This window comes from Nerophis lumbriciformis, linkage group LG36 (assembly GCF_033978685.3).
Source record: "Nerophis lumbriciformis linkage group LG36, RoL_Nlum_v2.1, whole genome shotgun sequence".
Taxonomy (NCBI): domain Eukaryota; kingdom Metazoa; phylum Chordata; class Actinopteri; order Syngnathiformes; family Syngnathidae; genus Nerophis; species Nerophis lumbriciformis.
In genome coordinates, this window is record NC_084583.2 from 26,189,834 (window position 1) to 26,203,057 (window position 13,224).

Below are 13,224 nucleotides of genomic sequence, written 5' to 3' on the forward strand. Positions count from 1 at the left end.
GGAACCCTCAAGTTGCTGGCACGGCCACTCTACCAACCGAGCTATACCGCCCCACTGATCATATATTTGCTGCCATCTTGAGGACAGTTCATGTAAATGATGTCAACGACCTTGATTATGTTCTTAAGTGTTAGCAGCACAGCATTTACTTAAATGGTAAATGGGTTGTACTCATTTAGCGCTTTTCTACCTTTTTAAGGAACTCAAAGCGCTTTGACACTATTTCCACATTCACACACACACACATTCACACACTGATGGCGGGAGCTGCCATGCAAGGCGCTAACCAGGCCCATCAGGAGCAAGGGTGAAGTGTCTTGCTCAAGGACACAATGGACGTGACTAGGATGGTAGAAGGTGGGGATTGAACCAGTAACCCTCAGATTGCTGGAAAGGCCACTCTCCCAACGTCGCCACGCCGTCCACGTCCGTACTTATATGACACAATCCAGACAACCTTCCCTAGTCATGGCGCATATACAAATGCAGCCAACACAAACAGTCAACACACATAACACAACCTGCTCACTCAACTTTATGGGTAATATAAAAAAGGTCCAAGCACTATAAATAAAATGTAAATGACAGCCATTTAAATGCATTGCAACGCATGAAATACAAAACACTCCACACTTTTCCATGTTTGTTGCATTTTAGCTGCTTGATATTTCTGATTGATGACAACTTGAAGTTGTCACAGAAGTAAACAAGGTAGGAGTCAAACTTTCACATACTCTTAATATCCAATTATATTGATTATATATCCATTATACAAACCCCGTTTCCATATGAGTTGGGAAATTGTGTTAGATGTAAATATAAACGGAATACAATGATTTGCAAATCATTTTCAAGCCATATTCAGTTGAATATGCTACAAAGACAACATATTTGATGTTCAAACTCATAAACTTTTTTTTTTTTTGCAAATAATCATTAACTTTAGAATTTGATGGCAGCAACACGTGACAAAGAAGTTGGGAAAGGTGGCAATAAATACTGATAAAGTTGAGGAATGCTCATCAAACACTTATTTGGAACATCCCACAGGTGTGCAGGCTAATTGGGAACAGGTGGGTGCCATGATTGGGTATAAAAGTAGATTCCATGAAATGCTCAGTCATTCACAAACAAGGATGGGGCGAGGGTCACCACTTTGTCAACAAATGCCTGAGCAAATTGTTGAACAGTTTAAGAAAAACCTTTCTCAAGCAGCTATTGCAAGGAATTTAGGGATTTCACCATCTACGCTCCGTAATATCATCAAAGGGTTCAGAGAATCTGGAGAAATCACTGCACGTAAGCAGCTAAGCCCGTGACCTTCCATCCCTCAGGCTGTACTGCATCAACAAGCGACATCAGTGTGTAAAGGATATCACCACATGGGCTCAGGAACACTTCAAAAACCCACTGTCAGTAACTACAGTTGGTCGCTACATCTGTAAGTGCAAGTTAAAACTCTCCTATGCAAGGCGAAAACCGTTTATCAACAACACCCAGAAACGCCGTCGGCTTCGCTGGGCCTGAGCTCATCTAAGATGGACTGATACAAAGTGGAAAAGTGTTCTGTGGTCTGACGAGTCCACATTTCAAATTGTTTTTGGAAACTGTGGACGTCGTGTCCTCCGGACCAAAGAGGAAAAGAACCATCCGGATTGTTATAGGCGCAAAGTGTAAAAGGCAGCATGTGTGATGGTATGGGGGTGTATTAGTGGCCAAGACATGGGTAACTTACACATCTGTGAAGGCACCATTAATGCTGAAAGGTACATACAGGTTTTGGAGCAACATATGTTGCCATCCAAGCAACGTTACCATGGACGCCCCTGCTTATTTCAGCAAGACAATGCCAAGCCACGTGTTACATCAACGTGGCTTCATAGTAAAAGAGTGCGGGTACTAGACTGGCCTGCCTGTAGTCCAGACCTGTCTCCCATTGAAAATGTGTGGCGCATTATGAAGCCTAAAATAGCACAAGGGAGACCCCCGGACTGTTGAACAACTTAAGCTGTACATCAAGCAAGAATGGGAAAGAATTCCACCTGAGAAGCTTCAAAAATGTGTCTCCTCAGTTCCCAAACCTTTACTGAGTGTTGTTAAAAGGAAAGGCCATGTAACACAGTGGTGAACATGCCCTTTCCCAACTACTTTGGCACGTGTTGCAGCCATAAAATTCTAAGTTAATTATTATTTGCAAAACAAAAATAAAGTTTATGAGTTTGAACATCAAATATGTTGTCTTTGTAGCATATTCAACTGAATATGGGTTGAAAAGGATTTGCAAATCATTGTATTCCGTTTATATTTACATCTAACACAATTTCCCAACTCATATGGAAACGGGGTTTGTATTAAAGCAGCACTATTTCAACCTTCATAAAACATTTCTATAACTTTTAGGATGATACATGTACTTCCAACAAGTTGAATGTGTGATGACCTGAGGGGTCTGTATCGCTCTCACTGGCACTTAGTGACTTTGAGGAGGGGCAGGAACCCAGCACACAAAAAACTACAAATGTGCTGACTTGCTTTACAACATTCCGTTCGTTAAAAAGACGGAAGTTGCTGTGAACGCCAGAAAACTAAAAGAAGAGATGAACGCCTACGTGCAATTACTGCTATCATGGCCAAAGCTCCAAAACAACCAAAGAAACAAAAAGTTTTGTCTGAGGAGACAAAAGAAAAAGGGAGCCTACCCGAATAAAAGGACAGTTAAGGACCAACATTGTCCTGGCTTTCACTTGCTGGCCTGAGCTCAAAGACGGGGAATTTCAGAGCGATGCTGCCTTGGCTCTTGTGATACGCAAATGCTAATGTTAGCTATCAGAAAGAAATAGCCACTAGCTTGATAGTTTTCAGTTCCCCACTACTTCACTCAAAGAAACTCTCCCACCGGTCTTCCTTTCTTGGGACCTGCACCCGCCCGACACATAGAAGCGTCATGTTTGTAGCACAATCCAAGGTCATTTCTTCATCCTGTCTGCTATTTAACATCAGCATCGCCATAGAGACTAATATTTGTGTCACATGTCAGTGATGTGACACAAATATGCATCATGGGAAATGTGCTCTTCTTCTGGCAAAACACTACCGCTTTGGTCCACTGGCGCCGCCAAAATCAACCAAAACTGAAAGTTCTTAAGTGGGGTTTTAATATACGTACACAAATACATGTATATATTTATTGCTACTTTACACGGCTTTCGACCCCCTTCCAAATTTTGTTTTGCCCAATACGGCCCCCAAGTCAAAACGTTTGGACACCAATGACCTAATGGCTATAAAATAATCCAATTCAATAGTTTGTTTGGTCAATATTTATTGGCTGAACAGGATCAAGGCACCTTTGAGGTAAACATTCAAATCTCATTTTCAAAGCAGCAATGGCTATATCAAATATTTCAATCAGCGCAATTGATTTAGTGTTTTGTGACAAATTTAACTCATGTCATCCATCCATTTGCTACCGATTGTCCCTATCGGGGTAGCAGGAGCCTATCCTAGCTGCATTTGAGCGGAAGGCTAGATACACCCAGGACAAGTAAGGCAGGGTAGACCCTGGACCTGGAAGGCGGGTACACCCTGGACCAGGAAGGCGCGATAGACCCTGAACAAGGAAGGCGGGGAAGACCCTGGACAAGGAAGGCGGGGCAGACGCTGCACAAGGAAGGCGGGGTAGACCCTGGACAAGGAAGGCGGGGTAGACCCTGGACAAGGAAGGCGGTGTAGACCCTGGACAAGGAAGGCGGGGTAGACCCTGGACAAGGAAGGCGGTGTAGACCCTGGACAAGGAAGGCGGGCTACACCCTGGACAAGGAAGGCGGGGTAGACCCTGGACAAGGAAGGCGGGGTAGACCCTGGACAAGGAAGGCGGTGTAGACCCTGGACAAGGAAGGCGGGCTACACCCTGGACAAGGAAGGCGGGGTAGACCCTGGACAAGGAAGGCGGGGTAGACCCTGGACAAGGAAGGCGGTGTAGACCCTGGACAAGGAAGGCGGGCTACACCCTGGACAAGGAAGGCGGGGTAGACCCTGGACAAGGAAGGCGGGGTAGACCCTGGACAAGGAAGGCGGGGTAGACCCTGGACAAGGAAGGCGGGGTACACCCTGGACAAGGAAGGTGGTGTAGACCCTGGACAAGGAAGGAAGGGTACACCCTGGACAAGGAAGGCGGGGTAGACCCTGGACAAGGAAGGCGGTGTAGACCCTGGACAAGGAAGGCGGGCTACACCCTGGACAAGGAAGGCGGGGTAGACCCTGGACAAGGAAGGCGGGGTACACCCTGGACAAGGAAGGCGGTGTAGACCCTGGACAAGGAAGGAAGGGTACACCCTGGACAAGGAAGGCGGGATAGACCCTGGACAAGGAAGGCGGGGTAGACCCTGGACAAGGAAGGAAGGGTAGACCCTGGACAAGGAAAGTGGAGTCAAGGAAGGCGGGGTAGACCCTGTACCAGGAAGGCGGGGTAGACCCTGGACAAGGTAGCAGGGTCAAGGAAGGCGGGGTAGACCCTGGACAAGGTAGCGGGGTACACCCTGGACAAGGAATTTCTGCAGAAATGAAAAAGTGGCAGCATCCCAAAATAAATCGTGAGTTGAGTATTCATTGGTACATTTGATCAGGAAGAAGTGTCTCCTGTGAGTACCGTCATGGCACGGGGATCACTTTCTGATCCTAAATCAAATCTAATTGTTTCTGACTTTGACCAGCCTTTCCATCCAGACGAGGGGCGTCCTTATTTGCCCTTCTTCTGTCTCATGGTGGTACGCAAGGGAAGACTGCCCTCTGCCCAGGAGTCGGGGTACTGCATCATTTTCTGCCACAGACTGACTTCTTCCCCAAGCGAATCCATGTCCACCTCGTTGCTGCCAATTTTGACAGTGCCTGGAGTGGGCGGGAGGGCACAGACGGTTACTTTGTCACTGGCACAGAAATGACTCATGCTTCAGGGAAAGAAATCCCTCAATAGTGTGCTGCTCCTAATCCAGCATTGATGCTGAAAAGTAGACAGTTGAAATGTAAAAAACTAGTTTAAAAAGTGCTTTTCAGTAAGCTGCAACACACTAATGTGTGTTTGTCATGAGCGTCTGCCAATTATCCAAGTGTGTGTAACTTTGTATTAGTCCAACGTAAAAGATGTGACAGAATGACAATATGGACACCAGAAACTGTGACTGGACACACTCAATTGTTCTACTTATTTATATATGCAGTCCTGGTCTAAAGTGTACATAGACTAGTAAAGAACATCATGTCATGGCTGTCTTGACTTTACAATCATTTCTATTTATATCATTTCTATTTATATATGCAGTCAGGGTCTAAAGTGTAAAGAACATCATGTCATGGCTGTCTTGACTTTACAATCATTTCTTATTTTGTTGTGATGTAGTGATTAGAGCACATACTTGTTGCTCACAAAAAACATTCATGAAGTTTGCTTCTTTGATGAATTTATTATGGCTCTACTGAAAATGTGAGGGTGAAAAGTATACATACAGCAATGTTAATATTTGCTTACATGTCCCTTGGCAAGTTGACCTGCAATAAGGCGCTTTTGGTAGCCATCCACAAGCTTCTGCTTGACCACTTGACCACTAAATTGCTGCAGTTCAGCTAAATGTGTTGACATGGACTTGTTTCTTCAGCATTGTCCACACCTTTAAGTCAGGACTTTGGGAAGGCCATTCTAAATCCTTCATTCTAGCCTGATTTAGCCATTCCTTTACCACTTTTGAGGTGTGTTTGGGGTCATTGTCCTGTTGGAACACCCAACTGCGCCCAAGACCCAACCTCCGGGCTGATGATTTTAGCTTGTCCTGAACAATTTGGAGCTAATCCTCCTTTTTCATTGTCCCATTTAAAGCAGCAGTTCCATTGGCAGCAGAACAGGCATAATACTACCACCACCATGCTTGACAGTAGGATTGGTGTTCCTGGGATTAAAGGCCTCACTTTTTCTCCTCCAAACATATTGCTGGGTATTGTGGCCAAACAGCTCCATTTTTCTTTCATCTGACCACAGAACTTTCCTCCAGAAGGTCTTATCTTTGTCCATGTGATCAGCAGCAAACTTTAGAGGAGCCATAAGGTGTGACTTCTGGAACAAGGGCTTCCTTCTTGCATGGTAGCCTCTCAGGCCATGGCGATGCTTGACTGTGGACACTGACACCTGTGTTCCAGCAGCTTCCAATTCATTGCAGACCTTTTTTTTTTGCTGGTTCTCGCTTGACTCTTGATCATCCTGACCAAGCAGCAGGTGATAGCTTGCGTTTTCTTCCAGGTCGTGGCAGTGACAAAACTGTGCCATGCAATTTATACTTAGGAACAATTGTCTGCACAGTTGCTCTTGGGACCTTAAGCTGCTTTGAAATGTCTCCAAGTGACTTTCCTGACTTGTTCCAAGTCAATGATTTGTTTTTTTCAGATCTGTGCTGAGTTCCTTTGACTTTCCCATTGTGGCGTTTGTAAGCGAGTCTAATGACTGCATGACATGAGCCCTATTTAAATGTGCTCAGAGAAGTCAACAATCATAATCACTCACATGAAGTAAAGAGGCCATGAAGCTACTTTGATTTGATTGTAACCTTTCTACATCACCAGCATTGATCATGTATGTTGTTGTATGTATACTTTTCACCCTCACATTTTCAGTAGAGCCATAATAAATTCATCAAAGAAGCAAACTTCATGAATGTTTTTTGTGAGCAACAAGTATGTGCTCCAATCACTACATCACAACAAAATAGGAGTTGTAGAAATGAACGCTAGCTGCGCAGACCTGTCTTTCTTTGCTTTTCCTCCGGTCTCTTAGTATATACTACATGAAGTATTGGCTACATGAAAGTCACCTTGCCATAAGTCCCACTTCTTACACAAGTTCCATCAATAGTTTGTGAATATGATGTCTGCTGGATTTGTAGTCTAGAACTATCTGCGATGAGGTGGCGACTTGTCCAGGGTGTACCCCGTCTTCCGCCCGATTGTAGCTGAGATAGGCTCCAGCGCCCCCGAAGGGAATAAGCGGTAGAAAATAGATGGATGGATGGAACTATTCAACGAGGGGACCATGTCTGGGACTGACACCAGACCAGCCACTGAGTTCAGTTCAAAACCTAGGAGAGACTGATTGAGGAACTCTGAGCAGTGTAAACCGAGTGGCAGACGCTAGCAATGTGTGAAATGTTCACATTTGAAACATTCATTCCAACAGCAAAGTCAAGACAGCCATGACATCATGTCCTTCACAAGTTTGACCACCACTGTATGTCCTGCAACTCAGTGCCACGTTTAGGCAAGAGGACCAGCCGGTACCTGCGGCTGAGGCAAGCGTTCAACAAATTTTAATTGTCAAATTAATTTTGATTCTTATTTGTAACGATTCTTACTCGTTTAAAAGAAATTAAATGAATATCATTTACTTTTTGTCCTGTCCAGCCACTCAGGCAACTGGTATAGTTGATGTACACGGCCATATTTACTTGAGAAAAGATGAGATACTTCTCTTCTTGCCTTTCTTGTATTGACTTGATTAAATGTTTGGGTAGAATTGAAAACCAGTTTTCTTTGAAGTAATATAAAAATGGATCAGAGCTGTTTAATTCATGGAGGAATGTAGTTCATCATAGAACTGGCTCCCAATGTTAATGAAAGAGTATTGATTCTGAATCCAATCGTTACCCCCAAGAATGGAATCAAATTCCCAGCCCTATTACAACACTAGCATTAGAGCTACAGTACACTCACATCTGCACTTTTCAAATTGTAGCAAAGCCTGCTTTTTAATGATGACTTCTTTGAACAAAGCTGTGCTTGCTGATCTGACAGGTCAGAGTTTTCCTTCATGACTTCATGAACTTTAAAAAGCGTGAATGGTGCATCATTTTCAAAAGTAGGCAGAGGGAGAGGATTTTTTCCTCAAATGTGGTGCTGATGAAGTGAATCTGGAGACACATTCTGTATTGCTAGGATAGTGTTTGACCTTTGCCAGAGCTGAGGCGTACTCCTCCAAGGAACTCATTGATCTAGAGACACATACTAGGTTAGATTACTCAGTGTTTGACCTTTGCCAGAGCGGAGGCGTACTCCTCCAAGGAACTCATTGATCTAGAGACACATACTAGGTTAGATTACTCAGTGTTTGACCTTTGCCAGAGCGGAGGCGTACTCCTCCAAGGAACTCATTGATCTAGAGACACATACTAGGTTAGATTACTCAGTGTTTGACCTTTGCCAGAGCTGAGGCGTACTCCTCCAAGGAACTCATTGATCTAGAGACACATACTAGGTTAGATTACTCAGTGTTTGACCTTTGCCAGAGCGGAGGCGTACTCCTCCAAGGAACTCATTGATCTAGAGACACATACTAGGTTAGATTACTCAGTGTTTGACCTTTGCCAGAGCTGAGGCGTACTCCTCCAAGGAACTCATTGATCTAGAGACACATACTAGGTTAGATTACTCAGTGTTTGACCTTTGCCAGAGCTGAGGCGTACTCCTCCAAGGAACTCATTGATCTAGAGACACATACTAGGTTAGATTACTCAGGGTTTGACCTTTGCCAGAGCTGAGGCGTACTCCTCCAAGGAACTCATTGCTCAGCATGGGCTCTCGGTCCCACACGGTCAGTTCCAGACACATGGTCTTCAGCTGCTCCAGCGCCAGGTCCTTATACACAAAGGTGTGGCCGTAGTGGGGGTTCAGGTTCCTCTTCACCACTGGTGTCTTTCTCTTGGTGGTCTTTGACTTAGAAGGGAACAAGTACCTGCAGCAGCACCAAAAAACGAGTTCAACATGGAAGCTCTCCCAGGATGACGGCTTCATATCTGGCTCACCCTTTTACAAAGCTATCTGATGTGCCGCCGCCTCCTTTCATGGCCATCAGGTTCCTTGCCTCTTTAATTAGGATATGCAGCTCGCCGCCTTCCACAGCCACCGTCTTCTTGCCTAACCAGGAGACAGACATTTAGTCTTCACACATTACAATCGCTTCCCCACATAGCCTTACCTTTCATTTTCTCCCTGACTGGCGCTTTAGGTGTGACATACTTTAAGGAAATCACCAGCTCTCCTTTGAATTGGCTAAAGGCGGAGGCTGGTACAGAGCAGGGAGCCTTCAAGTGAAACAAAACATTATATTACAACATAGATTTATTATTAATGGCCCTAATAACCTAGTCATCACTGTCAACACAGATGAGTACCACCAAGTATCCATTACCCTAGTAAAAAGGATCATTTAAATATTGTACAGCTGTACTTAGTGTTAATAGAAAGAGGCCCTCCATCTGCATGTTTATCCAGGTTTGTAGAGCTTCCCTTCTTTTTACACTTGTATGACACGGCAACACGGCCTACCATTCCACTTCCTTATACACCATGCCCACTTTTTTATCAGGAGTAGAGATGTCCGATAATAGCTTTTTTGCCGATATCCAATATTCCGATATTGTTCAACTCTTAATTACCGATTCCGATATCAACCGATACCGATATATACAGTTGTGGAATTAACACATTATTATGCCTAATTTTGTTGTGATGCCCTGCTGGGTATTTGTTCCGTTGTGTTTATGTTGTGTTACGGTGCGGATGTTCTCCCGAAATGTGTTTGTCATTCTTGGCCACCCTCAGTGTGACCTGTATGGCTGTTGACCAAGTATGAAGGCATTCACTTGTGTGTGTGAAAAGTCGTAGATATGTGACTGGGCCGGCAGGCAAAGGCAGTGCCTTTAAGGTTTATTGGCGCTCTGTAAAATAATAATAGAAATACATTTAAATAATAAAATAACAAAAACATTCAGTTTTTCCATTCTAATTGCTTTTATTCAGGGTTGTTTTTACCTTTTACACTAATTTTACCACCATAGTGTGTTTTTTTGTGTAAAACTAAATTTAATAAAATGTTTGTTAATTAAATGGAAAAACCCTCACATTTGCTGGTGCAATACACTTTTCACCAGTATTTTAGATCAAAGCATAATAATTGTGTAAATGTTTGTACTTTTTTTTAAACATTTAATTTGATAGCACAGTCAGACCGGATGATACTTTTTGTTGAGTTGAGTGATTATTGACTAGACATACTAACCAGCGCTGTGTCAAATAAAAAGTAGTAACCATGGTGACACCCCAAACTTTTAGTAGATGTGTATTCTCCCACTCATTCACTCTTCATCTGTTTCACCGTCACAAGCGCCGGAATTTGCATGATGTTGTGTGGCCCATTCATCTTTCTTTTCCCATTATTTTTATAATCGTGAGGCGCCATAATCGAAATTAAAATTAAAATTCAATTAATTGTCCAACCCGAGCCCACGTCACAGGTGAGTCAGCACTTAACTTCTTTTTACACTTGTACAGCTGTTGTGAATTCTAAGACACTACTTGTAACGTTGCATGTACGACAAAACGTTTCATTATTTTGGACCGAATATCAGACAACATAGCATAAAAGACCATTCCTTTTTCAAAAGTCCTAACGTGACAATATCATGTTTTACGTCAATAATTGCTGGAAGATGAAACAGAAAAAAAGGATAAGATATTTCTTAGCTTCAGTGATCACCATTGTGTGAAAATGGCTGTTGTGTCTCTCCACGTCATGGGACAGGTAGTAAGACTCGCTCGGCACCACCTGTTGGTTTGCATGTATAAGTCTCCACACACTAAATATAACACCACCTGTTGGTTTGCATGTATAAGTCTCCACACACTAAATATAACACCACCTGTTGGTTTGCATGTATAAGTCTCCACACACTAAATATAACACCACCTGTTGGTTTGCATGTATAAGTCTCCACACACTAAATATAACACCACCTGTTGGTTTGCATGTATAAGTCTCCACACACTAAATATAACACCACCTGTTGGTTTGCATGTATAAGTCTCCACACACTAAATATAACACCACCTGTTGGTTTGCATGTATAAGTCTCCACACACTAAATATAACACCACCTGTTGGTTTGCATGTATAAGTCTCCACACACTAAATATAACACCACCTGTTGGTTTGCATGTATAAGTCTCCACACACTAAATATACCACCACCTGTTGGTTTGCATGTATAAGTCTCCACACACTAAATATAACACCACCTGTTGGTTTGCATGTATAAGTCTCCACACACTAAATATAACACCACCTGTTGGTTTGCATGTATAAGTCTCCACACACTAAATATAACACCACCTGTTGGTTTGCATGTATAAGTCTCCACACACTAAATATAACACCACCTGTTGGTTTGCATGTATAAGTCTCCACACACTAAATATAACACCACCTGTTGGTTTGCATGTATAAGTCTCCACACACTAAATATAACACCACCTGTTGGTTTGCATGTATAAGTCTCCACACACTAAATATACCACCACCTGTTGGTTTGCATGTATAAGTCTCCACACACTAAATATAACACCACCTGTTGGTTTGCATGTATAAGTCTCCACACACTAAATATAACACCACCTGTTGGTTTGCATGTATAAGTCTCCACACACTAAATATAACACCACCTGTTGGTTTGCATGTATAAGTCTCCACACACTAAATATAACACCACCTGTTGGTTTGCATGTATAAGTCTCCACACACTAAATATAACACCACCTGTTGGTTTGCATGTATAAGTCTCCACACCCACACACTAAATATAACACCACCTGTTGGTTTGCATGTATAAGTCTCCACACACTAAATATAACACCACCTGTTGGTTTGCATGTATAAGTCTCCACACACTAAATATACCACCACCTGTTGGTTTGCATGTATAAGTCTCCACACACTAAATATAACACCACCTGTTGGTTTGCATGTATAAGTCTCCACACACTAAATATAACACCACCTGTTGGTTTGCATGTATAAGTCTCCACACCCACACACTAAATATAACACCACCTGTTGGTTTGCATGTATAAGTCTCCACACATTAAATATAACACCACCTGTTGGTTTGCATGTATAAGTCTCCACACCCACACACTAAATATAACACCACCTGTTGGTTTGCATGTATAAGTCTCCACACACTAAATATAACACCACCTGTTGGTTTGCATGTATAAGTCTCCACACACTAAATATACCACCACCTGTTGGTTTGCATGTATAAGTCTCCACACACTAAATATAACACCACCTGTTGGTTTGCATGTATAAGTCTCCACACACTAAATATAACACCACCTGTTGGTTTGCATGTATAAGTCTCCACACCCACACACTAAATATAACACCACCTGTTGGTTTGCATGTATAAGTCTCCACACATTAAATATAACACCACCTGTTGGTTTGCATGTATAAGTCTCCACACACTAAATATAACACCACCTGTTGGTTTGCATGTATAAGTCTCCACACACTAAATATAACACCACCTGTTGGTTTGCATGTATAAGTCTCCACACATTAAATATAACACCACCTGTTGGTTTGCATGTATAAGTCTCCACACACTAAATATAACACCACCTGTTGGTTTGCATGTATAAGTCTCCACACACTAAATATAACACCACCTGTTGGTTTGCATGTATAAGTCTCCACACCCACACACTAAATATAACACCACCTGTTGGTTTGCATGTATAAGTCTCCACACATTAAATATAACACCACCTGTTGGTTTGCATGTATAAGTCTCCACACACTAAATATAACACCACCTGTTGGTTTGCATGTATAAGTCTCCACACACTAAATATAACACCACCTGTTGGTTTGCATGTATAAGTCTCCACACACTAAATATAACACCACCTGTTGGTTTGCATGTATAAGTCTCCACACACTAAATATAACACCACCTGTTGGTTTGCATGTATAAGTCTCCACACCCACACACTAAATATAACACCACCTGTTGGTTTGCATGTATAAGTCTCCACACATTAAATATAACACCACCTGTTGGTTTGCATGTATAAGTCTCCACACACTAAATATAACACCACCTGTTGGTTTGCATGTATGAGTCTCCACACACTAAATATAACACCACCTGTTGGTTTGCATGTATAAGTCTCCACACACTAAATATAACACCACCTGTTGGTTTGCATGTATAAGTCTCCACACACTAAATATAACACCACCTGTTGGTTTGCATGTATAAGTCTCCACACACTAAATATAACACCACCTGTTGGTTTGCATGTATAAGTCTCCACACCCACACACTAAATATAACACCACCTGTT

At 42.7% G+C, this 13,224-nt stretch overlaps 1 protein-coding gene across 2 annotated transcripts in view; it reads right to left on the minus strand.

Annotated features, from left to right (window-relative positions):
- Positions 1–2,397: 2,397 nt before the first annotated feature.
- sytl4 (synaptotagmin-like 4) overlaps positions 2,398–13,224 on the minus strand; it is a 45,170-nt gene continuing 34,343 nt past the window's right edge. Inside the window, exons 16-20 of one of the 2 annotated variants that reach the window (XM_061930068.2) lie at positions 10,571–10,639; positions 9,011–9,116; positions 8,838–8,949; positions 8,559–8,767; positions 2,398–4,887 (exon numbers count right to left, since the gene is read on the minus strand). In XM_061930068.2, the coding sequence (XP_061786052.1) occupies positions 4,739–4,887; positions 8,559–8,767; positions 8,838–8,949; positions 9,011–9,116; positions 10,571–10,639 (645 nt within the window). In that variant the 3' untranslated portion in view covers positions 2,398–4,738. The remainder of the gene's footprint in view (positions 4,888–8,558; positions 8,768–8,837; positions 8,950–9,010; positions 9,117–10,570; positions 10,640–13,224) is intronic. The other variant, XM_061930069.2, reaches the window with a different exon arrangement.